The sequence below is a fragment of the Helianthus annuus genome, chromosome 4 (assembly GCF_002127325.2).
Source record: "Helianthus annuus cultivar XRQ/B chromosome 4, HanXRQr2.0-SUNRISE, whole genome shotgun sequence".
Classification (NCBI taxonomy): Eukaryota; Viridiplantae; Streptophyta; class Magnoliopsida; order Asterales; family Asteraceae; genus Helianthus; species Helianthus annuus.
This window is the reverse complement of record NC_035436.2, coordinates 32,357,321-32,384,465: the sequence shown is the minus strand read 5'-3', so window position 1 is coordinate 32,384,465 and position 27,145 is coordinate 32,357,321. Positions and strand designations below refer to the sequence as shown.

Genomic DNA, 27,145 nt, shown 5'->3' with positions numbered 1-27,145 from the left:
GTATGGGCTGACATGCAACTGTCATTGGTGCCACTTGCTCTGTGGTGTCAGTCCCACTTGGCTCGTGGGCAGGATGTGGTGGCGCGCCGCATCGCTGCCTGCGGTAATTGCTGCTGTTTCCGCGTTCTCTCTCTGGCGAAGATTGCGGGATACGGTGCCAAGCCGCATCGCCACTTGTGGTGACTGTTGCTGTTATCCAGATCACTTGTCGTGACGAAAATGTTCATAGGATGTGGTGCAAGGCCGCATCGCTATGTGTACACCCATTTTTATACACAAGGTAAGTCTTCTTCTTATCACTTGACCGATTGGATTCGACCGCTTTGTTCGCGCATGCTCGCACGGACACAGATAAGTTCTTACTGGTGGGGGTTTTTGATAATGGTAATGGTCATTCACGGTCATACTGACGCGAGATTTGGGACCATACCCCTTCAGATTGTAATTTTTTTTTAAATTTATTATACAATCAATCAAATATTTAACGTTTAAAGTTATACAATCAGTCAAATATTTTACTAACGTTAAGATACCTTTCATTAGCATTAACCGCAACACAACGCATACGGCTAGAGTGCTAGTTTAACTTTAGTTTGCAACAAGTTATGAAAACTTTCATAAACAAGTAATATAAATTTTTCAGTGACTTAAATTAAACACCTAATAAATTCCCTACAACTATTATTGGATTTAATCATATTATAAATAATTCATCGAGTGGCAATTAATACTGGCAAATTGGATTTAAATAATTCCAACTTTCTCAATTTTGACGATAATAATCTCAACTCAGTTATTTGCCGACAATAATCCAAACTGGTCCACTTTTGGCCGATAATAGTCTGAGTAAAAAATAGCTTAACGAAGTTAAATTTTTCTGAATTATAAACCGATGTTTTAGGGCTTTTAATTAGATATGAGTTGATTTGATGTAAAATTTACCTTGAAATACTATTGCCCCAAACGACGAAAACGGTGTTTCAATTCGGGTGTTTAAACTTCCAATTAACATACATCAAGCCGTTTGGAGCACCGTTTCGAGGTAAGTTTTACATAAATCGACTCGTATCCTCGTTCTGATCAAAATCCTAATACATCGGTTTGTAATTCGGAAAAAGCTTAACTCCGTTAAGCTATTTTTAATGCGGACTATTATCGGTCAAAAGTGGACCAGTTCGAATTATTATCGACAAAAATAACTGAGTTGAGATTATTATCGGCTAAATTGAGAAAGCTTGGGTTATTTAAATCCAATTTGCTATTAATATATTGCTTAAATTGCTTACATTGATCCTTAATATATTGCTTAAGTTGCTCCTTATTCCATATAAATTATGTAATGATTGTAATAGAAATAAATAATACAAGTCCTATAATTGTAATTATACACTCTTTATTTTATATAAAGTAAAGTGACATAACAGGTCTACAAATCAATACATGCACTTTCATTTATTCGCATTTGAATAAGAAAAAATAAGTTACAAGAAGGATTCAAAGTTGGGAAAGTACTTCTTGCATCTCCAGCCGCGGTTTACACTTAGCGACCAACGCTTCCGCCTTAGGCATTGTGGCTCCGGGGCCTTCCGTCATATTATTTGTCTTATCGCTTAAACGTTCCCAATCAAAACACTGAATTAGCAATCCTAGAGTTAACCCAAGCATACGAACTGCTAACCCTTCCCCTGGACAACCCCTCCTTCCAGACCCAAATGGCATCAGCTTAAACCCATCTCTTGTGCCTTCCAGTCCTTCAAACCTTTCAGGATTAAACCTTTTAGGTTCAATCCACACATTGGGGTCATGATGTATGGCCCATTGATTAACAAGTAGCATGGTCTCACGTGGGACGTTGTAACCTTCAATAATACAATCTTGTGATGACTCATGAGGAAGTAGTAAAGGAACCGTAGGGTATAATCGAAATGTCTCATTTATAATCCAACGAAGGTAAGGTAGGTCAACTACATCTGACTCATCAATAAGACGATCTTTGCCAATTTTTCTATCAATCTCGTTTTGTGCCTTCCTTAAAATTTGTGGATGGTTTAGTAAAAGGGACAAACACCATTCCATAGTTCCAGAAGAAGTTTCGGTGCCAGCCACCAACAAGACCTAATCACAAGTTTTCATGAATCGGATCAAGTACATAGTTTTCACAAGACTAGTTATACAAATGATGTTTGCGAAAACGTAAGTACGCGAATAGTTTAGAGCAATGACTTTATAAGCAAAAACTCTGTCCACGCGAAAACCAAGTTTTCACATGAAAAGTCTTATACGAAAAGTCTAAGTATTCGCATGAAGGACTCATGCGAAATGTTCAAGATTACGCATATGACTATTGATGCGAATACTCTATTTTCACACAAAAGGCTAAGGCTTTGATGCATGAATAAAAGTTAATATAGTTTATATGAGAATTATGACCAGATTGACTAATTGTCCAAAAGGTCAGATCGTTCACGAAGTAAGGAAACTAGCACACAAGTGAGTACTAGATGCCCCTTTTGACTATTTATGGTTGATATGCATGCTACCTGGTATGTTTATGATTAGAGTAGTCTATTATGAATGTTAACCTTTAGACGCTCATGATTAATGATAAACTATTGATGTCTACAATTTGTTGCTTGAATTATTGATGTCTAGTGTCCATTAATAGAAAAAGTATTGATTGGATCCTACAAGCGGTATGGCGTAGTGGGAATGGGAAATCCTATGCCAGTATTAGTATGCTTGGCTTTGTGACAAGTAGTTGACGGTGAAGTCCGTTTCACAATTTGATGTTTGTATTGATGATTGATGTGGGTGTGCATGGTTGACGTTTGGTATGGTTTAACATAACTTATTAAATGTTTCTACTTAAAATGATAACTCGATGTTTTTAACCTAAAGTACAACTCACTCAAAAGCATACATGTTAGGTTAAATAGGTATTGATGCTTGATAGGAATCCCCTTGGCTTGGAATGAAGGCAACCCTACCTTGAAGTGTCGCATTCAATAACCATAGTTGACTTGTTATGACTTTGATTGTTATGTTTAAAGTTTGATGACTTGATGTATCAGATAATTTGACATTTTCCGATGCGTATGCATGACCTTTATTAGTTTAAAATACATGTTTTGATGCTTGAAATCAATTGTGAGTTTTTCCGTGCTTGGGGCCTTACACCAAATAGTGTCATGTGGCAGTCATATTATTCACACCAACATCATAATTTATTATCATTTATTATACTTTATAAAGCAGGATAAAATACAAATAGATCTTAACCTAAGAAATGTAGGAAATAGGGTCAAACGAATTCAAGTTGAACTTATTCTAGCGGTGTTGGAACTGACTGGTCAAACCTAAATAAAATTTATTTAGGGTTAAGAGTTTAACTTTTAGGGTTTAATTTCACATGATCGTCTACATGCATGAACGTATTATACTATCATCATCAAATCATTACTCCATGCAGACCCTTGATCTATTAATACTAACAGAATGTGTATTAATTAGAACAATCAATAACAAATGAAGTACCTATACTAGACCAAGGAAATCACACTTACCACAAGATGTACAGAGATGGTGATGCTTAAATCGAGGAGGAAGGAAGGGTCTTCGGAGGAGAATCGGTTGCCGACAGGGAAACCTTCAAAGGGAAGGTGTCTAGGGTTCGTAGAGTTTGTGTTTTGCCAAATAACAAAATCTGTATACATAACCCTACAAAGGAACAATTGATTAAAGCCAAAACTGGATCAGATCAGTGGATTCAGAATAAGCAGTTGTTTGCATCAGTCTTCCTCCTTGAATGTGGCCTAACATCTGATGACTTCTAAGTACTGCCCTTCACAAACAATTGCTGATCACTAAAGACTGTTGAAGACAAAGCACTGATGCTCAATCTGCTGTCATAGTTCAAGTACTGCTGAAGACACAAAGCACTGCTAGGAGTATAACAGTGGAATGAGAAGCAGTAGATTACTTTGTATTTTGTATTTAACTTGTAATCAATAGTTTAGTCTAGCAGTGTTTGTAATAGGCAGTGGTTGTAAGTTGTTAGGAGGTTAGATGTCGCTTTCATGATGACGTCAGCAAAGATGCTTCAGTGGTTTGTTCTGTACTATAAATAGAACAGTACCCTATACTGTTCTATTAGCTCTCTTCTTCACCAAGTCATTCTGTACGAATAAATCACTGTGAGCTCAGGCTGAGGGGGAGACTTTGTGCATGCATGCAATAGTGTTGATTATTGTAACTAAATACAATCATTCGATTCTATGTTAAACATGTTTGCTGAAAATTGTTCTCTCTTTGATTGTGTTGAAAGTTTATTCATCTAATTCCGCTGCAATTGTTTCTTATTCATCTTCATTTAATTAAACAAACACAATCTTATGAAACTCAGATCCTAACAATTGGTATCAGAGCAAGGACAGTCAAACTTGATCTAACAATCATTTTGACGTAAAAGTTCATCTCAAAATCGTTGATACTTTTAATTGTTCGTTTCGTTGTAAAACAGAGTAAGGACTAATCACGTACAAAGTTGATTCTCCAGTACCTGAAAACAACCAGAATGACATCACAATCACAGGATGTTAATAACAACATCGGCTCACTCTTTAAACCACCTATGTTGAAGAGATCAGAATACAACATCTAGCAGCGAAGGATGGGTCACATCCTAGCTCAACAGAATACCGGATGTCGGAAGTCGGTTAACTTTGGACCACATGTTCCAATGGTGCCGAGTGCTGAGGATCTAAAGGTCTTTGTTCCTAAGAAAACAGAGAACTATACTAAACAGGATTTTCAGAAAATTGAACTAGATGCCAAGGCATTCAGCATAGTTGCATCTGCACTACCAAATGAAATTTATGCTGGGCTGTTACACTGTAATAGTGCCAAGGAATTATGAGATGCACTTAAGGAACAATTTGGGGGGACTGAAGAAGTAATTTAAAATAACAGGGAAATTTTGAATCAACAGTATGAAACCTTTTGTCACATTAAGTGAACTAAAACTTGTTAATGTTGAATTTGCTAATGCAACACAAAATAGCAGGTTTCTTAGGTCACTTCCTGATAAATGGGACACAATTGCTTTTGTAACCAGGAATTCAGTTAGGTTCAAAGATCTGACCCTAACCCAGCTTCATGGTAGACTCCTGACCTATGAAAGGGAGTTGAACCAGAAAAAGAAGCTGCAAGAGTCTGGGAAAGTTGCAGATGACTATTCATTTGGCAACATAGCTCTTTTGGGTCAGGAAAAATATGGCAGTAGTAAGGGTCAGAGTTATGATCACTTTATTGACATAACAGCTGGTGGAAATTTTAACTCTGATCCTCACTCATCCATTTATGTTTTTACAGCAAATGGAGAAAGCCAGAATTTTGATAATATGTGCTTTGAACTCAATGATCTCCAGCATTTTGATCCAACTGATCTAGAAGAGATGGATATTTTGCACCAACTTACACTGCTGAGTGTCAGAACCAGCAAGTTTTACAAAAAGACAGGGAGAAAATTTCCAGGTTTACATGGGAATTTAAAAGTGGGGTTAGATAAATCAAAAATAAAATACTACAAGTGTAATAGGTTAGGTCACTTTGCTAGAGAGTGTGGGAGTCAAAGCACTGGACCAATCATCACACATCCTAGCTCAAACCCTAGACCACAAAATAACCAAATCATTGTGCATTATTCCTAATATGCCCCTGCTGCTCATGTAAACACTGCTCACTATGCACATCCTACAACCCCTGTCCTGTGCATTATGTCCAAACCACTGTTCCTCAGATACAGTATGTCCAAGCACAATTCCTCAGGGTCAGGTACAACAAGCTGCACCTCAAACAACTGTTCAAGTAGATCAGCAAAGCTTTTTCACACAAGGCTTTGTTGATTGGAGTAGCTTGCCTGAGGAATTAGGTGATGAAAATTTTGCTCTTATGCTAATGATGCTATTTCTAGTGATGAACTTTGTTTTGTAGCATTAGAGTCAATTCCTGAAGGGCTGGAAACTGAAGAAGAGACAGTGCTGAAACAGTGGATGAAATTGCTGAAGCAGTGGTTACTGTTGTTGTTGGTTAAATACTGTTGGGAGAAAATTCAGAACCCCTGTTAGAACCACTGTCCGACCCATGGTTTGAAGAAGAAGAGAAGAAGAAACAAGGTTAAAAAGAAGAGAAAGTGCCTGATGAAAAAGAACATGTTTGTGATTGTGCCATGATGACTGCAGCTAAGGTATCATCTCAGGTTCTTAAAAACCTTTGTTTAGACAAATGCATCATAGCATTTGCAAACATCAAAGAGGTGAATGAAAACCTTAGGGATAGAGTGTTAAATGATGAAGTACAATTTGAAAAGTCTTTAAAAGAATTAAAAATCAAATTGTCTGAAAAGGATAATGAAATGTGCAGTCTCAAACAACAGCATAGCATAACCAAGGACCAACTCCAGACCATGATAGAAAAATATCAAGTCTGTAAAAAGGAGTTGGAAACCACCCAAATCACTTGTGAAAAATGGGTAGAATCCTGCAAAGGTTATGAGATTATGCTTGAAAGCAATGTAAAATTTGGCATAGGGTTTAGAAAAAATGACTAAGTTGAGAACACTGCTGCAAATCAAACTAGTTCTATTGAAATCATACCCACCTACAACGACGACCAAGAGGTTAAAATAACTGATAAACTTGGTAACAAGATCACTTTGGAAAGATCTGTGGGGTCCTCAACTTTTGAGGAGATTGAGAAATACCAATTCAAACCCACATGGTCTGATGAGTGTGACATCCTTGAAAATTTCAAACCCATGGACTTCACAACTATAAATGGTGTTAAAGCTCCTAAGGCCAGGGTAATTCCTCTTAAGGACATCCCAACAGTGGTTCAAAACTCTGTTGCTAAGGAGTCTGAAAAGAAGAAAACAAGAGAAAAGATTAAAAACTTGTTTTGTGACTTTTGTGAAAAGAAAAATCACTTGACCAAAGATTGTTTTCATTTAAAAGCTTATGATCTTAACAAAACAAGTACCATTGTGCCTTCAAGCAGCTGCACCATCTGTGGTAAAACAAACCATTCTACTCAGCAGTGTGTGTACCTGAAATCCTTTGAGGTCAAAAAGGAAGAGTACATTTCAAAAACACCAATGAGTTCATCAAAACCACAAGTCAAGAAAAAACCACTGTTTGTGCCAGTTCAAACAGCTGTTACAAAACAGCTGAACCAAACCTCTGTTAAAAGAGATGTTCAGGTGACTGATGCACCACCTGCAAACCAATACCGAAGAGGTAAAGGTCAACCACCATACTCAAGGGTCCCACATGTTTATGAGGTTTACAAAAGGCCTTCTAAACCAAGAGTGAACAGGCATCCCTTTGGGTATTAACAGGTGATAGGGTAGGACCCCCAACAGTGGTTAGAGAAAAACAGTTCTAAAATTGTTCAAACACCTGAGCTAACCATTGTCCATCTACCAGACCTTAACACAGACACTGTTGAGACCCCATCCAATGCCTTATTGGCTTTGGAGACACTCCTAAACTAATTATTTACTTGATGTGCAGGGAGCTTCTACATGCTTAGATAGTCTTTGGTATGTAGATAGTGGAGGCTCCAGGCACATGACTGGATGTAGAGCCCTACTCAAAGAATTCAAAACACATGGAGGGGGTGATATATCTTTTGGTAATAATAGTAAAGGGAAGGTGATGGGATCTGGTACAGTTCAGTCTGGTAATGTTAAGTTTGAAAATGTCAATCTAATAGATAATATAAAATTCAACCTCCTTAGTGTTTCACAAATGAGTGACAAAGGATATGGGTCATTCTTTACTAAGGAGTGTTGTAGGATTGTTGGACCAGAAATGGTTAAAAAGATTGAAGAAATAATAAAAAATGGAAAAACTCAACTTGTTGCTCAAAGGAGTGGCAATGTTTATGTAGTTGATTTATCAAAAGAGAGCCCCAGGACAGATGCCTGTCTGTTCTCAGCTGCCTCTAACAAAGAAACAGAACTTTGGCACAGGAGATTGGGGCACAAAAATCTCAAGACAATCACTGCTTTGTCAAAACAGGAGTTAGTAAGAGGTCTTCCTCAAAAAATGTTCACCTGTCCTGAGCATTGTGTTTCTTGCTTAAAAGGAAAACAACATAAAAGCTCATTTAAGTCCATTGAAGAGTTCAAAACAACCAAGTGCTTGCAAATGCTGCACATGGATCTGTTTGGCCCAGTAAAAGTCATGAGTCGTAAAAAGAAAAGATATTGTTTGGTAATTGTAGATGACTTTTCTAGGTTTACATGGACTTATTTCTTACATTCCAAAGATGAGACTGCAGGCATTCTGCAAGACTTTGTCAAACAGGTTGAAAAGCAGTTTGACTTGCCAGTAAAAGTCTTCAGGAGTGAAAATGGCACAGAATTCAGAAATAGGGAGTTGGATGAGTTTTGTGTGTCAAAAGGAATTGTAAGGCAGTACAGCATTCCAAGGACACTAGAGCAAAATGGGGTTGTTGAGAGAAAGAACAGGATACTGATTGAGGCTGTCAGAACCATGCTTGTTGATTCAGGTTTGCCATTAACTTTCTGGGCAGAGGCAGTAAACACTGCTTGCTATGTCCAGAACAGAGTTTTAGTCAACCCCAGGCATCAAAAGACTGCCTATGAACTTCTGTATAAAATCAAAGCATTGATCTCATACTTTAAAGTATTTGGCTGCCCATGCTTTATTTTGAACTTAAAAGACTCAATTTCAAAATTTGCAGCCAAAGTAGACAGTGGATATCATTTGGGATACTCAACCTTTGCTAAGGCCTACAAAGTGTTTAACACAAGGTCCAAAACAGTGGAAGAGACTTTGAATGTAAAGTTCAATGAACTCTCTTCAATGAAAATCCCTACAAACCCTACAGAGTTGTTTGATCTTGATAAATTTACTTTTGAAAATGTTTCTGTCAAGACTAACATTACAGGTCCATCTCAAAATCCTCCATCAGACAATGGGTATGAAGTAATCCTTCCACTACAAACCTTAAAATCTATTGCCAGGGCAGCAGATGTTCAAAACAGCTGTCAAAGCTCAACCACTGCTACCTCAACACTTGTTGACCAAAGTAGCCCTTTAACCCCTGCTTCCACATCATCAAACATTGTTGATAAAAGTCCTCAAACAGTGGATAAAAGTCAACATGTTTCCACAACAATTCCACCTATTCCTCCACCTCCATTTCAAGACACTATTAGATCATCAAAGTCACCAACAGTTGTTAGCTCAAATGATTCACATCTGCAGCCCTTACCATTAAATGTCATTGTTCCATACAAAGGAGATCTGATCTTCTTGAAGTCTCATCCACCAGACCAAATCATTGGCAACATCAGTGAAGGGGTGCTCACAAGAAGTCAATCCCAAAACATTTGTCTTTTTGCTGGTTTTCTACCTCTCCATCAGCCAATCAAGTACCAAGAGGCACTGAAAGACAATAGCTGGATAGAGGCCACGCAAGAGGAGCTCCAACAGTTTAAAAGACAACAAGCATGGGAGCTTGTACCACTGCCAGAGGGTGTGAGTCCTATTGGCAGAAAGTGGGTCTTCAAAAATAAAACTGATGAAAGGGGCATTGTTGTCAAGAATAAAGCAAGGCTAGTGGTTCAAGGTTTCAGACAGGAAGAGGGCATTGATTATGATGAAACTTTTTCCCCTGTAGCAAGATTGGACGCTATTAGACTGTTCTTGGCCTTTGCTGTCAACCACAACATAAAGGTGTTTCAAAAGGATATCAAATGTGCATTCCTCTATGGTAAGATTCAAGAAGAGGTATATGTTTGTCAACCTCCTGGCTTTGAGGATCCATTTTATCCAAATCATGTCTACAAGCTAAATAAGGCTTTGTATGGCTTGAAACAAGCACCTAGAGCCTGGTATGAAACTCTTTCCACCTTTCTTCTTTCCATTGGTTTCACAAGAGGTAAAATTGACAAAACACTGTTTTTAAAATGGAGAGGGAAAGAATTGATGATTGTCCAAATTTATGTGGATGACATCATTTTTGGAAGCGCATGTTCTAAAATGTGTGAAGAGTTTAGACAACTCATGACAGCTGAGTTTGAGATGAGTGTAATGGGTGAACTACAGTGCTTTCTTGGTCTCCTAGTAAAGCAACTACAAAATGGTACTTTCATTCATCAAGGCAAATATGCCAAAGAAATTTTAACAAAATTTGATATGAATGATTGCAAACCATGTAGTACACCTGTAGCAACCACCAAGATAGTCATGTCTGATGAAAAGGATGATTTGGTTGATCAACCTCTTTATAGAAGCATGATTGGGTCTTTATTGTACCTAACTGCATCTAGGCCAGACATCATGTTTGCAACATGTGTTTGTGCAAGATCGCAATAAGCCCCTAGAAATTCAAACCTTATTGCTGTAAAAAGGATATTCAGATACCTCAAAGGTGCTCCCACACTTGGTATCTGGTATCCAGCTGATGGAAATATCAAGTTTTCAGGTTTCTCAGACAGTGACTTTGCTGGATGCAATACAACAAGGAAGTCCACATCAGGAGGGTGACAATTCCTACGCAATTGCTTAGTGTCTTGGCAAAGCAAAAAGCAAGCAGTTGTTTCAACATCCACTGCTGAGGCAGAGTATATAGCTACTGCAAGCTGTACAGCCCAACTGCTATGGCTTCAAAATCAACTTCTGGATTTTGGTATCACTGCCTTAAAGACACTTCTCATGTTGGACAGTCAGGCAGCAGAAAATATCATCAAAAATCCAGTTTCTCACTCAACCACCAAGCATATTGATATCAGACATCACTTTGTGATTGATTGCTATGAAAAAGGTTTGATTTCTCTGCACCATGTTCCAACTAAAGATCAGCTGGCAGAAATGCTAACAAAAGCTTTAGACACATCCACCTTTGAAAGCTTGATCACTAAGATTGGTATGCTGAACATGGAATAACAGGCAAAATCCTGTTTTTTATGAATAAAAGCATTAAAATGTTTTCAGAAAATCAAAAATTCATCCTTAAAAATAGCTAAAAATGAAAATTTTCATTAATCCTTAAAAGTCTGCCATAACCACTGTTTTGGCTCAAACATCTGTTCTGCTGAATGTTGTCCACGGCTGAAAGTCAACCTCTGTTCTCTCATTTTCATTGTTAATCATTGTTGGTAAACCTCAGTGTTTTAATCCACTGATTGGCTATCCACTGATAGTTATAGTCAGCCACTGTTCTCATTTTTTACCGTTGTAAACCACTTATATTACTCCATCAGTGGTTTCCTAACAACTGTCATCCATTTTCATCAGAGGTTGTCACATGGACAGTACTTAGCCGTCAGATCTTTTGTAACCGCTGCCACATCAGCATACACTTTTTCCTCCTATAAAACCCTGATCAAAACCCCAAACAGGGTTTTCATTGTCGAATCGAATTCACAATTCCTTTCAAAAAGCAGTTTCTCCCAAATTCTCTCACAAATCACTCATCTTCTTCACTCGTTCTTAACCTTCTTTGATTCATCATGACTCTTCCATTCAAAACCCCTCATAATTACTTGTGTATACTTGAAAAACCAAGTCAAAACACAACCTTCAACTCTGTGATTGATGCACTTTCGTCTTCAAAGTACAAAACCTTGTTGACATGTAACGCTCCTATTTACCTGGATACCCAACAAGAGTTCTGGAAAAATGCTAAACTTGAAACTAAGGACAAAAAGCCCTTAGGCATTACCTCATCAATAAAGGGTATTTCAGTTACCATCACACCTCAAACCATTTTGGAGGTTTTTGAACTCGATGATCTTACAGGTAAAAGCTCTTTCCCAAAAACAGATTATCAAACTGATTTCATTGAGAAAGGGTATGAAGAAGAAATGAAAAAAAAATACTTTACAAAAAGGCAGTTTTCTACCTGCCACGAGGTTTTTATTTCATACCCTCCTAATGTGTGTGTCTAATAAAACAACTGCTTTCCATTAGATACCATTGAAAATCCAATACATGGGTTATGCTATACTGAATGCAGAAAATTTTAACTATTCCAAGGAGATTTTCAATGATCTGGTCAAAAATGTTAATAAAAAAATCATTTTTATTATTTTCAAGATTTTTATGTTTTTATTTTCAAAAGAAATTTCCAAGGAGAATGCCCATGTGCTTATCTAAGGAAATCCTTTTCAAATAAACAGCCTAACTTCTGAAACATTTACAAGGCTGTCAAAACCTTCAAAAACACAAACTGAGGCATCTGAGCAGAATTTAGTAGCAACAACTGCTCCTCAGGCACCTGCTGTTGAGCCCACTGCTCAAGGTGATCACAACAGCATAACCATTGCACTGAAACCCACACCTAAAATCACCAAAAGACCCAAAAAGAAAAATATCCAAAAGCCCCCCAAACCCACCAAAAAGGTAACTCTGGAAGATGAGGTCCCAGAGGTTATACCTGTGACAACATAAAAGTCACCAACAACCACTGCTACTACTTCCTCACAGCAGTTGGAAGAAAGACCTCAACCTGAGCCTAAAACTCCTCCTACATCCTCTCAAAAGGATCAGGTTGTATCCACAGGGACACCATATTATGATGCTCTGGAATCACTTGATTCCATCATCCACAGCCCTCCTCCCGGGGCATATTCCCTTTCTACCCCTTCCTCACTGCACAAATTCCACCAACAATAATACCTCTATTGGATGCAGTTGATATATAGCCTAGACACAAATCAGTTCTTCTCAATCACCTATCAATGAGAATATGCCACAACAAGTGACTGAGTCTGGTGTTTCTATCCTTGCTAACCCACCAATAGTTGAGAAGGCTACACTGAAGGAATTACAAGTAATTCCTGTCAGTAGTTCAAGTGGAGCAGCTACTACAGCTGTTGAACCCACTGGTTTACACCTGGATAGTAGTTTCATTAGTCAGACTCCCTTGATGGCAATTTCTTCTTTGGGAACCATAATATCCACTGGTGTGTATCCAATATACACTGGTGAGCTTAGAATGGTAACCTCTACTGAAGAAAGAAGTCCCCAGTACCAAGAAAAAGGGGCATCAGTGGATGATTTCTAGGAAACTTTACCTAAGTAAACGACTGCTACAACCACCACTGGTGGGAAATCAGATGATCCCATTAACTTGGGTGATGGTTTAAAATACAGAGAATTGACGAAGAGGGTTGATAAACTTGACACATCTGTTGCAGAAATCAAAACCATGTTGCAACAGTCGTTACAAGCTCAAAAGGCAACACCCACTGCTGCAACATCTGCTCCATCTCCTGCTGAGCTCTGGAATTTATTTCAACCAATGCTTCATCAACAAAGACAATATGCTGATCAGCAACATGAAGTTCAAATTCAAATGATCAGAAATTTGATAGAAGCTAGGTTCAGGGATACACAGGCAGATATCAACGCAATTAAGGCCCATTTACTATAAACCACTGGCACTGCTCATCCTTCAATCATCTTTGTTGAAAATCCTCCTGATGATGCCAAAAGGGGGAGAAAAATAAGAAGGGATATGAAGACGGTCTATACATTAAACCAGATCCATTGTCTAAACTGGTTGTGGAAATCCCAAGGCCAGATGGTTCCAAAAAGGTTGATGAGACTCAAAATGCATTTTCTACATTAAAAGCAAGCATGAAAAAGTCAATGGAAATAAAAGGGTCAAAAAGGTTTGAGCAGGAGAAGAAAGCTTTGATGGAAAAGGAAGAGCAGGCTACTTCTGAACCCAAGGAAGAGCAGGAAATTTCTAAACCTAAAAGAAGACAGCCTACTAGAAAAGCAAGGCAACCCAAAATCACACCTTCCAAAACCACAAAACATACTCCTCAACCCCCCCCCCCCAAAGTTCCTCTCATCAAACCTCCAAACCAACAGATGTTAAGACACCTGTTGTATCAACAGTTGTTGATACTTCTGTGGTTTCAACAGATGTTAACCCACAACTGCCATACAATCCACACTCAATCCACTGTCATACCAAAAACAACATCACCACCACAAAAACCACCTACTGAAAAGTAGAAGACAATAGTTGACACATCAACTGTTGTAATGACAACAGTGGTTGAAACACCAGTTGTTTCAACAACTGTTAGTCAATCACTCATTACCTCAAATGTCTCTTCACAAGCGATTGTTCTTTCAGTTCCAAAAACTCAAACAAAAACACTTTCTCCCAAAAAGGTGTATACAAGAAAAAGAAAATTTCAGGTGCATGATGATGACATACCAGCACCTGATCCCATTTCATCTGCCCCTTACAATGTCACCAAACCTCAACCTTTCATTCCTCCAAAATTGGCCAACCCAATCAAAGATCCAATAGCTCTTCAAGGATATGAGCCTGCTGATGTTATACCAGTAGATGCCAGTTATCCACTAGAAGTGCATGCAGTAAGGAATGAAATGAGGCAGTTCTACACAGTGGATGATCCTTCAAAAAGGAAACTCCCTTCTCTAATTGGTTATAGAGATCCAGCCAACATGAATGAGTATTTAAAACTCAAAGCCAGGCAAGCTGAATTAAGAGCTAAACTTGAATGCAAAGGAAAAAGTGACAATGAAATCTCAAGTCATATGCAGTTCTTGGTTACCAAAGTTAAACAATTGGAAGACTATGCTAGAGATTTGAGTAAAGAAATGTCAAATTTACCACCAGAAGTTGGCCTGCAAAAGGATCTTAGAAAAGACATCCTAGCAATAATCATGAGTGAAAAGTTCTACCCTGCCAAAGAAGAACAATTCCAAGATTGGCCACTTGTTGCTCTCAAAACAGAACTAAATAGAATTGAAAGAATAAAAAGAGATCCATGCATGAAAAGGTCAGCACCAAACTGGGGTAAATATAAAAAGGCTATTGATAATCTTACTTTGGAGTATAAAAGAAAGAAGCAGGAGTTGGTTGATGCAATGGTCGGAACTGCCAAAGCCATAGCAAAATGGACAAGGCAGTACACTGATGAAGCTTATGAAAGGCTGAGAAAAAGGAGAGAAACAGATCCTAGCCTTCCAAAGAAGCCTGATTACAAAACCACTGATAAGTCAAAGCAGCAGGCCCACACTTCTGAACCACTATTCACATCATCAGATACCTCTGTCATTGTGTTAAACCAAAGAAAGAGACAAAAGCTGACTGATGCAGAAAAGAAAGAACAAGAAGCTGAGTATTTTAAAGAGGCTATCAAGAGAATGGCACTTGAAGATGATAGCTCAGCAAAGCTTCAAGATATAGCCAACAAAGTTCTGAACAGGCCTCCATCTCCAAACTCATCTAAAATAAAAAGTCTCCCAAGGAACCCATTGGATTCAAAGATACTAAAGTGGAAGTCTGATCAAAAGACCCACGTATTGACTCTACTCAAATCCAATTGTGAGGTGAAGCACATATCAAGGGAACAAGCACTTGGCCTAGGTGTTAAAGATCTACAAGATCTCCTTGAGCTTCCACTGTGCAGAGATGAGGATGATACAAATTCCATGGACTTTGAATTACAATTCAAAGGACAAGTCAGGGAATTACTGTTGAGGCAATAAAGATCCAGAATAATGAAGAGTTTTGGCATCATCTGTTCCAGGGGATATTGTTGGCATTGAACCCTACAAAGGAACAGTTGATTAAAGCCAAAACTGGATCAGATCAGTGGATTCAGAATAAGCAGTTGTTTGCATCAGTCTTCCTCCTTGAATGTGGCCTAACATCTGATGACTTCTAAGTATTGCCCTTCACAAATAACTGCTGATCACTAAAGACTATTGAAGACAAAGCACTGATGCTCAATCTGCTGTCATGGTTCAAGTACTGCTGAAGACACAAAGCACTGCTAGGAGTATAATAGTGGAATGAGAAGCAGTAGATTACTTTCTATTTTGTATTTAACTTGTAATCAGTAGTTTAGTCTAGCAGTGTTTGTAATAGGCAGTGGTGGTAAGTTGTTAGGAGGTTAGATGTCGCTTTCATAGTGACGTCAGCAAAGATGCTTCAGTGGTTTGTTCTGTACTATAAATAGAACAGTACCATGTACTGTTCTATTAGCTCTCTTTTTCACCAAGTCATTCTGTACGAACAAATCACTGTGAGCTCAGGCTGAGGGGGAGACTTTGTGCATGCATGCAATAGTGTTGATTATTGTAACTAAATACAATCATTCGATTCTATGTTAAACATGTTTGCTGAAAATTGTTCTCTCTTTGATTGTTTTGAAAGTTTATTCATCTAATTCCACTGCAATTGTTTCTTATTCATCTTCATTTAATTAAACAAAGACAATCTTATCAAACTCAGATCCTAACACTTTATGCTTTAGAGTTAGTGATGATAATTTAGCATTAGTGTTTAGGGTTTTGATTAGGGTTTAGCCTTTATGGTTCATAGTTTAGATTTTTGGGTTTATCCTCGGGGTTTAGCTTTAAGGTTTAGGGTTAAGAGGTTAGTATTTCTGGATAAGGTTCGAAAAGCGATTTCCAAAGCCAAAGAATGAGTTCAATTGAAGTTCTTTTGACCCGGTTTCCTACGTTTCTTAAATAAAGAACATTGTGTGTAGAACTAACCACTATATATTATTTGGTTATTTTCATCATAAGTGTATACAACTAGCAGAATCATCCCACGGGTAGTGGCGAGAAGGTTAATTAAGTATCAATATACGGTGGTGGCACTTAAGTCATCAATTAAAAAAGAAATTTCAAAAAATATAGTCGTTATTCGTCTAAAAAGGATATCGACACATGTTTTACGTTAATCAAAAACCACAAAAAATATCATTAACAGTTCCAACATCAAGAGTAACACTACTGGTATTACTGATACCAGTACTGTTATTTTTCGTTTAATATCAACATGGTACTATATTGGGATGGTATCAGTTCGGTTCATCATGTACAGGTACGGTGTCAACACTCGCTATAGCATACGATAAAAAATACTTTGTGGCGAATACAACTCCGTTTTCAACGAAGTTTATAGCAAAAACCGTTAAAAAGAATACCGATACCGTTACCGAAGCTGTTCAAATGGTATCTCTTTTTGAACAATCATTTTATGGAAACCTAGATAAAAATAAATGTGATGTAGGTTTTGATTAAATGTAAGTTTGTGCTCTTGTAGATTACTGCTCAAAATTCGGTATTGAAAATTTTTATATTGAGAACTTGATAAAAATAAGCATATCGCAACAACGTACTTATAATATATTGTATTTGAAATGTTATAAAATAAAAACAAAATATACTTAAAATTAATTATATTACTAAAAGAAGTTAATAAGTTTGTTATGACTATTGTTCATAAGAAGTTACTACTTAATATATATATATATATATATATATATATATATATATATATAGGATTAGGTTCAAAAGTGAACACTAGTGTAGTTTGCGAACTGATCGAACAAATCCTGGCCATACATGTGTGTAGATCAATGGCCAGGATTTGATGACGGAATACACTAGTGTATTTTACGATTCGATGATTAAATCCTAGCCATCCACGTTTGTGAATCAATGGCCAAGATTTGTTCATTCAGTTCGCAAATACATTAGTGTTCACTCTAGAACCCTACCCTATATATATATATAACTAGTAAGATTACATGCGCTACGCTGCAGGGGTTCGGTCAATTTGTATTTTAGTACAGCAATCCAAAGAAATAAGCAGAAAGAATATTGACATATGTTTTACCGCGAGTGAAAACCATAAAAATAAATTTAAACTGAATAGCGGGACGAGCTTATTTTAAATTAATTGTAAATAGAAATGTAAACGCTATCTTAAATATAAATTTAATGAACAAGGAATATAAAACTAAAACACTAAACATAAAGAAAAGTAAAAAAACTAAAATATTAAAATCCAAAAAAAATAAATCAAGAAAGAAACAAAGGGACCAATAGGATTAAAGCACCATTCAATTTACGCTAAAACGTAGACCAACTGAAAAAATATATAAAAATAAGCATAAAACGTATTATATTTGACCTGACATATTTGTAAAGAAAATTTACGTTGAAACGTAAACCAATTTCAATTTAAATTGACACGTACATAAAATTAAGTATGTAAGGAAATTGTTACGACATGTTGCGACGACGTCGAAACGTAAAGTAACTCAAATTTATACCGTCTAAAGAAATCGTATTATATTTTGTCCTGACTCGTTTCCAAAAAAAAATATATTTACGTCAAAACGTAGACCAATTGAAAATGCACATAAAATTAAGCATGAAACGTATTATATTTGACCCGACTCATTTTCGGGAAATTTTTTTTTGTTAAAACGTAGACCAACCGAAAACATATATAAAAAGAAAGAACATATTATATATGACCAAACTCATTTCTCGAAAAAAAATTACGTCTAAACATAAGCTGCCAATACATACATAAAAATAAACACGTAAAACTCGATTACAAAGTTTTTAGAACAATAAGAAGTTGTATGTGTCAACACTGAAAGTTGAGGGGAAAATATACAAAATTCAAAAAATAAAAAAGACAAAAGACAAAAAAAAATTAAAAAGGAAGTTCATTTTCATTCAATTTGTAATTGTGAGAACCGCGAGAACCAATGTGAACACACAAAAAATGCCTAAAACTAGCTAAAAATCATACAAATTTTTTTTTTAATATTTTTTATATAAAAATCGCTACTTTTCGAAGCTAAAAAAAATTTAAAAAAAAAACAAAATTTTTTTTTGCCACTAAAAGTAGCGATTTGAGCATAAAAATATTAAAAAAGAAATTTAGATTTTTTTTTTTGATTTTTTAGATTTTTTTCGGTTTTTTGGGGGTTTAGTTTTTAGTATTTTAGCTTGGGGGGGGGGGGGAGGGGGGGTTTAGGTTTTTGAGGGGTGGGGGAGGGGGGTTTAGGTTTTTTTTTTTTTTTTGGGTGGGGGGGGGGGGTTAGGTTTTTTTAGGCTTTAGTTTTTAGCATTTAGCTTTGGGGGGGGGGGTTTAGGTTTTTTTTTTTTTTTTTTTTTGGGAGGGGGGGGGGGTTGGGGGTTAGGTTTTTTTAGGTTTATTTAGGTTTTTTTTTAGCTATTTTAGGTTGTGTTCACATTGGTTCTCGCGGTTCTCACAATAAGGGTGGTTCTCGCATGAGCCCCTCCCTATATATATATATAGATATATATATATATATATAGGGGAATGTCCAAATGAAAATCACTAGTTATTGTGAAAACTCGAAAACTAATTAAAAAAACAAAAAAAACATACCAATTTTTTATTTTTTTTGCAAACCAATTTTCGGCAGGTTTTTTATATAAAAAAAATTTTAAAAAAAATTTGTGTAGTGCACATGTGTACTACAAATTTTTTTTTTTTTTTGAAAAAAAGTTTTTTTTATATATAAAAACCAGCGATTTTTATAAAAAAATTGAAAAAAAAAATTTTGTGTGTTTTTTAGGCTTTTTTTAGTTAGTTTTCGAGTTTTAACAATAAAAGTGGTTTTCATTTGAACCATCCCCTATATATATATATATATATATATATATATATATATAATATCTTTTACCATTTAATTTATTTATTAATTTTATAAGACTATTTAATTTATTTTTTTAAGAGTTAAATGCTTGGTTTGTCTTTGTGATTTATGAAAATTGCAGATTCAGTCCCAAGGGTTCACTAATTGCATTTAAAAGACTCTTGTAGTTACATGAATAATATTCTCGTTTATGCTTTCAAGTCTAATTAAACTAGTCGTATAAATTTGGCTCAAGCTATTTTTATTAGATGAGCTTCAACTTAGGCTAAGCTCGTTTAAGTTTGGATTGATTTAAGCTATTAGCGAGAATTTTGACACCACAAAAGGCGCAATTGCATTGGCACATAATTCTTTTTAATGCACCATTGTAAACTTGTTTAGGTAGAATTTTAATCAACAGTTTAACAAATCATTTTAAAATGTTAGTTTCTTTTTTTTTAAATTATATAGCATGAGCATGTCAAATTATAGGAAATATAAATTATGATTTAGTAATTGTATAACGTTTTTCCATAACAAAAAAAATATATTGTTAAGAGGTATTCCTCAATTCACTATTTGGGTATTCTAATCATTTTTCCACAATAAAAAGAATTATATTGTTAAGAGGTATTCCTCAAGTGAAATTATTTTCGGATCAATTTGAATCTATAAAAAAATAATTAAAATTAGTGGGACTGCACGCGTAGCGTGAACAGGTATTCAGGTCGTATCTGTTCGGTTTGAAACGACACCAATATGAAACCAACACTTGATACATCAATCAAAAGAGAAAAAAAATAAGGTCGTAATATATCCAAGAGGATACTTACGCGTGTTTTATATCAACAAAAAATCACAAAAACAAATACTGGTAATGTGTTCAATAATTATTGATACGGATGTATATCAAAAAACTAAAAAAATCTGGTTATTTTTGTAAGCTACTAATTCGATTATCTTAATTAGAAATTTATTAAAATACCTAATCAACCTTAAATTAGATTACCATCCATCGCATTAATTACATGGCATCAAATCACGCACAAGACAAATTTATAATACGAGACAATCTTGGATTGACAAATGAAAAGTTTCCTATTATTATATATATATATTAATATGTCCTTATGAATAGTAAATTAAATTAAAGTTTTAATAATATTATTATTTTGATTTATTCTAATTTGTTTGTTTTTCTAATTGAAAATGAATAGTTATTTATTTATTTTTATCGTAAAGCAGCAGTAAGAATTAAAAAAAAAAACACATATTTTTTTGTATCATAAGCTATACGAGTATTTGATACGTCACTAACCGAATAGATTTCAATCGAACAATATCGGTACTAACATCGATAGTATCAAACCAATATTCTTTTTATGGTTTTCAATTGATATAAAACATGTATTATTTTCAACATATCATGACTTTATTTTTTTAGATTTCTCTTTCTGCTACTGTAGTGAATCTCGGTACTAGAACAGACCGAATCGATAACCACTAGTTTAATTTAAAGAGTAAAGGTATTATATTAACCACTAGAATAACCAATGGTCTTCTCTCTTTGAAGTACTTTTTCTTTGATTTTTAAAGGACTATAACTTTTTCATATTATAATATTTAAAAAAATTACATCGTATTAACGAGTGCTTCATACCATTTAATTTGAGGAGACTATTAATGTAGTTTTCTTAATTTTTAAAAATTTTATTTTACAAGCTATAAAGTTACGTGATTTGTGTAACGTTACGTGATTATGTTACATTACGTAATTGTGTATCATATGTTAAACTGTAACAAATGCTCAATGTGACTCCACATCTATAATCGCGTACCATATGTAACAAGTGTAGTGTCACGTGATTGTGTATTATTACATAATTACGTTATTATATTTTTTTATTGTATAATATTTTTACTAAAGTTATGTTTATTACGTGATTATCTAAACTGGGAAACAGGCCTAACCTTAGACTATGCGTAGTGGGCAATATTCACCCTTGGGCGTTTTGCGCCATGTAGCAGCCAAGTCAGCAATGGGGCATTATTGGACGTTTTCTAAAATGGGTGTAGTGGCGATGTGGGGATTGTGGGGCATTATGTTTGTAATAAAATAAAATAAAAGAAAAACATTTAAAAAATCCTATTGACCAAATAATGTAACCTCACATGTTATTGGACAAGATTTCCCCCACCCGTGATTTATAAAACGCCCAAACCAAAAAAAAAAAAAAAAAAAAAAAAAAAGCCAATCACGTCCATGCGTACTGGCAAAGGGGCGATATTGGGCGTGATTAAGCCCCAAAAACACCCAAATTTACAACCACTACGGATGGTCTTAGTGATGATTTTGGCAATTTATTTTTATAGAAATTATACATGTATAAACTTTCCCATTTACACATTTGTAAAAAGTTTAAAATTAGCTTTGAGTGGAAAGATAGAATTAATAATTGAAAAGAAAAAGTGAAAAACTACCAAATACTTTACGGTTTATATACTTTTCGTAACAAATAATAATTTTGATTGGTTTCTTGCGAGTTTTGGTGCTCATATGAAATTGAAGATCAGAGAAGAAGATCTTACCAACACGAAACTTCCAATCATTTGATCAGTGTAGTACTCAGGATCTGATTCTTGTAGCGATAACAACACCTCAATCATCGTCTTCTTCTTCGTGTTCTTCGTCTCCCCTTTCGAGCTTCTAAGTTGCTCGATCAATCCTTGAAAGAACCGATCCCTCTTTTCCTGCAACACAATCAACTTCTTCTCCAATCCCCTCTTTCCAAACCAACTCAAGATTGGTAAGTAATCGGCGATATTCGCAGCACCCGCGAGCAAAGACGTCTCATCCATTATCTCCCTAAACCGCGCTCCTTCCTCCTCCGTCGCTTCAATATCTCCACCGAAATACCTCTTTCCAGAAATCATCCTCATCATCACATTCAAAGTCAGTTCATAGAAAACTGTCTTCATATTCACTATGGAACAATATTATATTAGTATTAGCACACGTGTATATATATATGTGATCAGTGGTGACGTGTGTATATATATATATATATATATATATATATATATATATGTGTGTGTGTGTGTGTGAGATCAGTGGCGAAGCTTGAGATTTTCGACCGGGGGCGAAAATCACCGGACCTAAAAATTTCTACAAAACCGGGGGTCGAAAACGTATACACCCAAAAAATTCTATACGAAAACTACACACTTTCCACTACTGGTCGAAAAGTTCGGTGGGTCGGATGCCCCCTCCGGCCCTTTAAAAGCTTCGCGCATATATCCGATGCTTGAATTGAAGGAATGAAATTAGTTTCTCTATTATTTTATTTTATCTTATTTTATTTTATTTTATTTTGTGTTTCATGACACGTTATCAACACAAATATCTCCGAAAAAGTACCTCTTTCATGGGAAGAATTTGACATCAGTTTACGGATCAAAAGCCTGCCTTCATCAACGCGTATGTCGTGGAACTCGTTGAGGCAGCGAGTTGATAAGATCTCGAGTGAAGCTATGCGGCGGAGGTTGCGCCAGTTTTCGCCATAGGAAGACCAGATGAGAGTGGTGTAGTTGTTGCCAACGATCTTACCGAATAACATGTGAGGGCGGTTAGCAAAGATGATATCATTCTTTGTGAAACATTCTTCAGCGGCCGAAGGGGAGGATATCAAGAGGACACGGCGGAATCCGAAGCGGAGGAGGAGGACAGGGCCGTATTTGGCGGAGATTTTGGCAAGGGTTCTGTAGAGTGGTTGTTTCAAGAGGTAGAGATGGCCGATTATTGGGAGGACAGGGAAGACGGTCGGTGGGAGGTTGGCGGATTTACGACGGAAGTGGGTGGTGAAGAGGTATGAAGTTAGAAGGAGGAGGGAGATGTATAGATATGGAACCTCCATTTTTTTTGGATTTTAAGGTGGACCGTGGATTTTAGTTGTAGTAATTATAGAGTTGATGGGCGTGATATTTTTTTTTATTAAGCACGTGATGTTTTTCTTTATTCGTCAAACAAACAACAAACTTTATAATAAATATATTATTATTATTAGTAAATGAAAAAGATTATGTTTTGTTTCACAAGTTTTCTTATTTTATAGAGTAAACTTCTGTTTTGCTTCCTGTGGTTTGATCACTTTAATGGTTTTGCCTCAAACCTTTAAAAATAGTCATTTTACTCCCTGATGTTTTAGTTTTGTTGCCAGTTTGCTCCCTGCGGGGAGCAAAATGGAAAAACAAACAATTTGGATGGAGTTAGAGGCAGGGAGCAAACTGGCAAAAAAACTGAAACATCAGGGAGTAAAATGCCTATTTTTAAAGGTTTGGAGCAAAACCATTAAAGTGAACAAACCACGGGGAGCAAAACGGAAGTTTACTCTATTTTATATATATTGCACTAGGTTTGAAACCCGTGTATTACACCGGTTAAATAAATTTAATTTTATATATTAAATAATAAAAAGTTATATTTTTATGAACCCCGTATATTTGTACGCGTTAAATAAAAGTAATTTTATATATCAAATAATAATAAAAAAAGTTATCTCTTTAAAAACCATGTGTATTACACAGATTAAATAAATGTAATTTTGTATACTAAATACTAAAAACGTCGTATCTTTAAAAAAATCCGTGTATAATCGAGTTGAATAAATCTACAAAATAATAAAACAATTACATCCTTAAAAACTCCGTATGTCACACGTGTTGAATAGATCTAAAAAAGAGTTATATCTTTAAAAACCATGTGTATTACACATATTAAATAAATGTAATTTTGTATCTTAAATACTAAAAACGTCATATCTTTAAAAAAAATCCGTGTATAGTTGGGTTGAAAACCCTACCAAATAAAAAAACATTATATTCTTAAAAACTATGTGTATTACACGTGTTGAATAAATCTAGTTTTACATAGCAAATGATAAAAAGTTATACCTTTAAAAACTTCGTGTATTACACGGGTTATATAAATGTAACTTTGTATAATAAATAATAAAAAAAGTTATATTTTTCAAAACCCATCATTTTACACTTGTCGAATAAATATAATTTTGTATACCAAATAATAAAAAATTTATATATTTAATAAATTAGAATAACATTTAATAATAATTTATTATTTATATATTTAATATAAGATAAGTAGGAAAAAGATGTATTTATTTTAAAAATATATTAGCTTATAATTTAGATTTGAGGATAATATTTTATTAAAGTATGATAATATTTAATATTGATTTATTATTTATTTAGTTAATATAAGATAAATAAAGAATTGAGGATACATTCAATGAATGACACGTGTCCAAAAGTTTGTCTCTTTTATTATAGTAGATAAATTGTATTAAATATTGATTGTAAACAAATGATAAAGATTACGTTTTGTTTCACTAGTTTTCTTGTAATGGGTCGGGTATTGGAAATCGATGTTTCGTATCTGATTATAATGTGTCTTGTTTCCGATATCTTATATGTCATGTGATGTGTCGTGATGTGATGAGTCGGGAATGGGTCATGTATTGGAAATCGATGTTTCTTAGCTGATTGTAACGTGTCTTATTTCTGATCTCATGTATATCAATTTTATGTGATTAATAAAGCATTCATATCCCTTACACCAGAAAATGTGAAAGTAGTTTTTATATTATAAAAAAGTGGTTGTGAGTGAAAAATAAAAAAAAAAAACTGTTACCATTTATCTGTGTATATTTGAGGAAAAAATGTTCACGCTTTATAATTTTTTAATATATTTTGAAAATGGTTGTGAGCCCTAACTCAGTTAATTTTTGTGGTTAAATATAACCAAATGGATCCCACATGAGGGTATTTTTGTGATTAAATCTGACCAAATGGACCCCACATGAGAGTAAAATGACCAAAATACCCTCATATGGGGTTCATTTGGTCAGATTTAACCACAAAAAATTAACTGAGTTAGGGCTAAAGGACATAACTTGCAAGGGTTTGCAAACATCGAGTATGTTTTTGGTAATTATTGAAGATAAAGGACATAGTTTGCAATAAGTGACATACATAAAAGACGATTATTGTAATTTACTCTATTTTAAAAACACCCGTAATAAATCTAATTTTATATATAAAGTAATATTAAAAGTTATATACAATTTGTTTAAAAATTATGTAATAAAATTAATATAATAATTTTTTTAATAATGAAAAAAAAAATATATTATCACAAAATTTGATTTTGGTGATTAAACTAAATAATATTTAGTAGGAGAATTATCTAAAATTAATTAGAATATATTAAACTAAATAATAATTATCCATAAGAAATGGCTTAATATGATGACAAATGTTATATATAAAGTAATATTAAAAGTTTTATACAATTTGTTTAAAAATTATTTAATAAAATCAATATAATAATTTTTTAATAATGAAAATAAAATAAATAATATATTATCACAAAATTTGATTTTGGTGATTAAACTAAATAATATTTAGTAGGAGAGTTATCTAAAATTAATTGGAATAGATTAAACTAAATAACAATTATCCATAAGAAATGGCTTAATATGATGACAAGTGTTCCAAAAATGGTTTCTTTTATTATATAGTATAGATTGTATTATTATTATTATTATTATTATTATTATTATTATTATTATTATTATTATTATTATTATTATTACTACTACTACTACTACTATTATTATTATTATTATTATTATTATTATTATTATTATTATTATTATTATTATTATTATTATTATTATTATTATTATTATTATTATTATTGTTGGAGTTAGCTACCCGGATGATCCTTGTGGTTTTCCATTTTTCACCTTTAGTCCCCAACTTTTCAAAATAGCATGTTTGTCTCCTGTGGTTTGCTCACTTGTCACTCGAGTAGTCCTCTGAATGGATAAAGGTTAGTTTTTCCAGTTAAGTATGTGTGAAATGACTTAACTCACACATTTTTAATAAATATAGATAAAACTAATATAAATTGATTAGTTATTGAAAAAATAAGTGGACCACCATGTAAACCCTACACCCCTTTTCTCTTCTTCATCACCAGACCTTTCATCCTCTCTACCTCCATCGCCACCACTCTTCGATAACCGGCAACCAACTCTGGTCCTCCACCTCCTACCTCCTTCGCACCCCCCTCTTAAAGGGAAAGCAATCAGATCGATTGGTCAAAGCCTGTAACTATTGAAGGAAATCGACATGGGAGACAGATTTGCACGTGGGGTATGGCAGTCTATAATGGAGCGTTGTTAAGGAAATCAAACAGCTCGCACTTAATCGATCTCTTCGCAATCCAATTCATTTTTCTCTCACAAACATAAGTTATATCAATCTGAGAACTGATTCAAATTGCTACAACACAATGGATGATTCTAATTCTTAGAAGGAAAACACTTCAAGCAGTTGTTTTTTTTTCTACTTTTGATCTATTTGATGTTAATGTAGACGGATTAATTTGATATATTTGATGTCATTTTATGAGTTTTACATGGTATTGTGTCTCTCTCTGTACCTTTGTTACCAATTGATCGAATATAGTTATTGAAATTATTTAGATTTTAGATTCCTAATCTTGACATTTAGGCTGTTGAAACTTGAAATTCACAAATCTGTATATATATTCCATTC

At 34.7% G+C, this 27,145-nt stretch overlaps 1 protein-coding gene across 1 annotated transcript; it reads right to left on the bottom strand.

The window, feature by feature from the left end:
* Positions 1-1,373: 1,373 nt before the first annotated feature.
* LOC110936029 (cytochrome P450 81Q32) lies at positions 1,374-23,432 on the bottom strand. Its single transcript, XM_022178381.2, has 3 exons — positions 22,923-23,432; positions 22,094-22,488; positions 1,374-2,115 (listed from the first exon to the last, which is right to left on the bottom strand). Exons 1-3 carry the CDS (start codon positions 23,416-23,418, stop codon positions 1,495-1,497), a joined length of 1,512 nt encoding a protein of 503 aa, XP_022034073.1. The 5' UTR covers positions 23,419-23,432; the 3' UTR covers positions 1,374-1,494.
* Positions 23,433-27,145: the final 3,713 nt, after the last annotated feature.

Coding starts and splice junctions, on each gene's coding strand:
- LOC110936029 (XM_022178381.2), bottom strand. CDS start 23,418: ATGGAGGTTCCATATCTATACATCTCCCTCCTCCTTCTAACTTCATAC. Junction 22,489..22,922: donor AAATTCTTCCCATGAAAGAG/GTACTTTTTCGG, acceptor ATTGTTCCATAG/TGAATATGAAGACAGTTTTC. Junction 2,116..22,093: donor TGATTGGAAGTTTCGTGTTG/GTAAGATCTTCT, acceptor ACTTGTGATTAG/GTCTTGTTGGTGGCTGGCAC.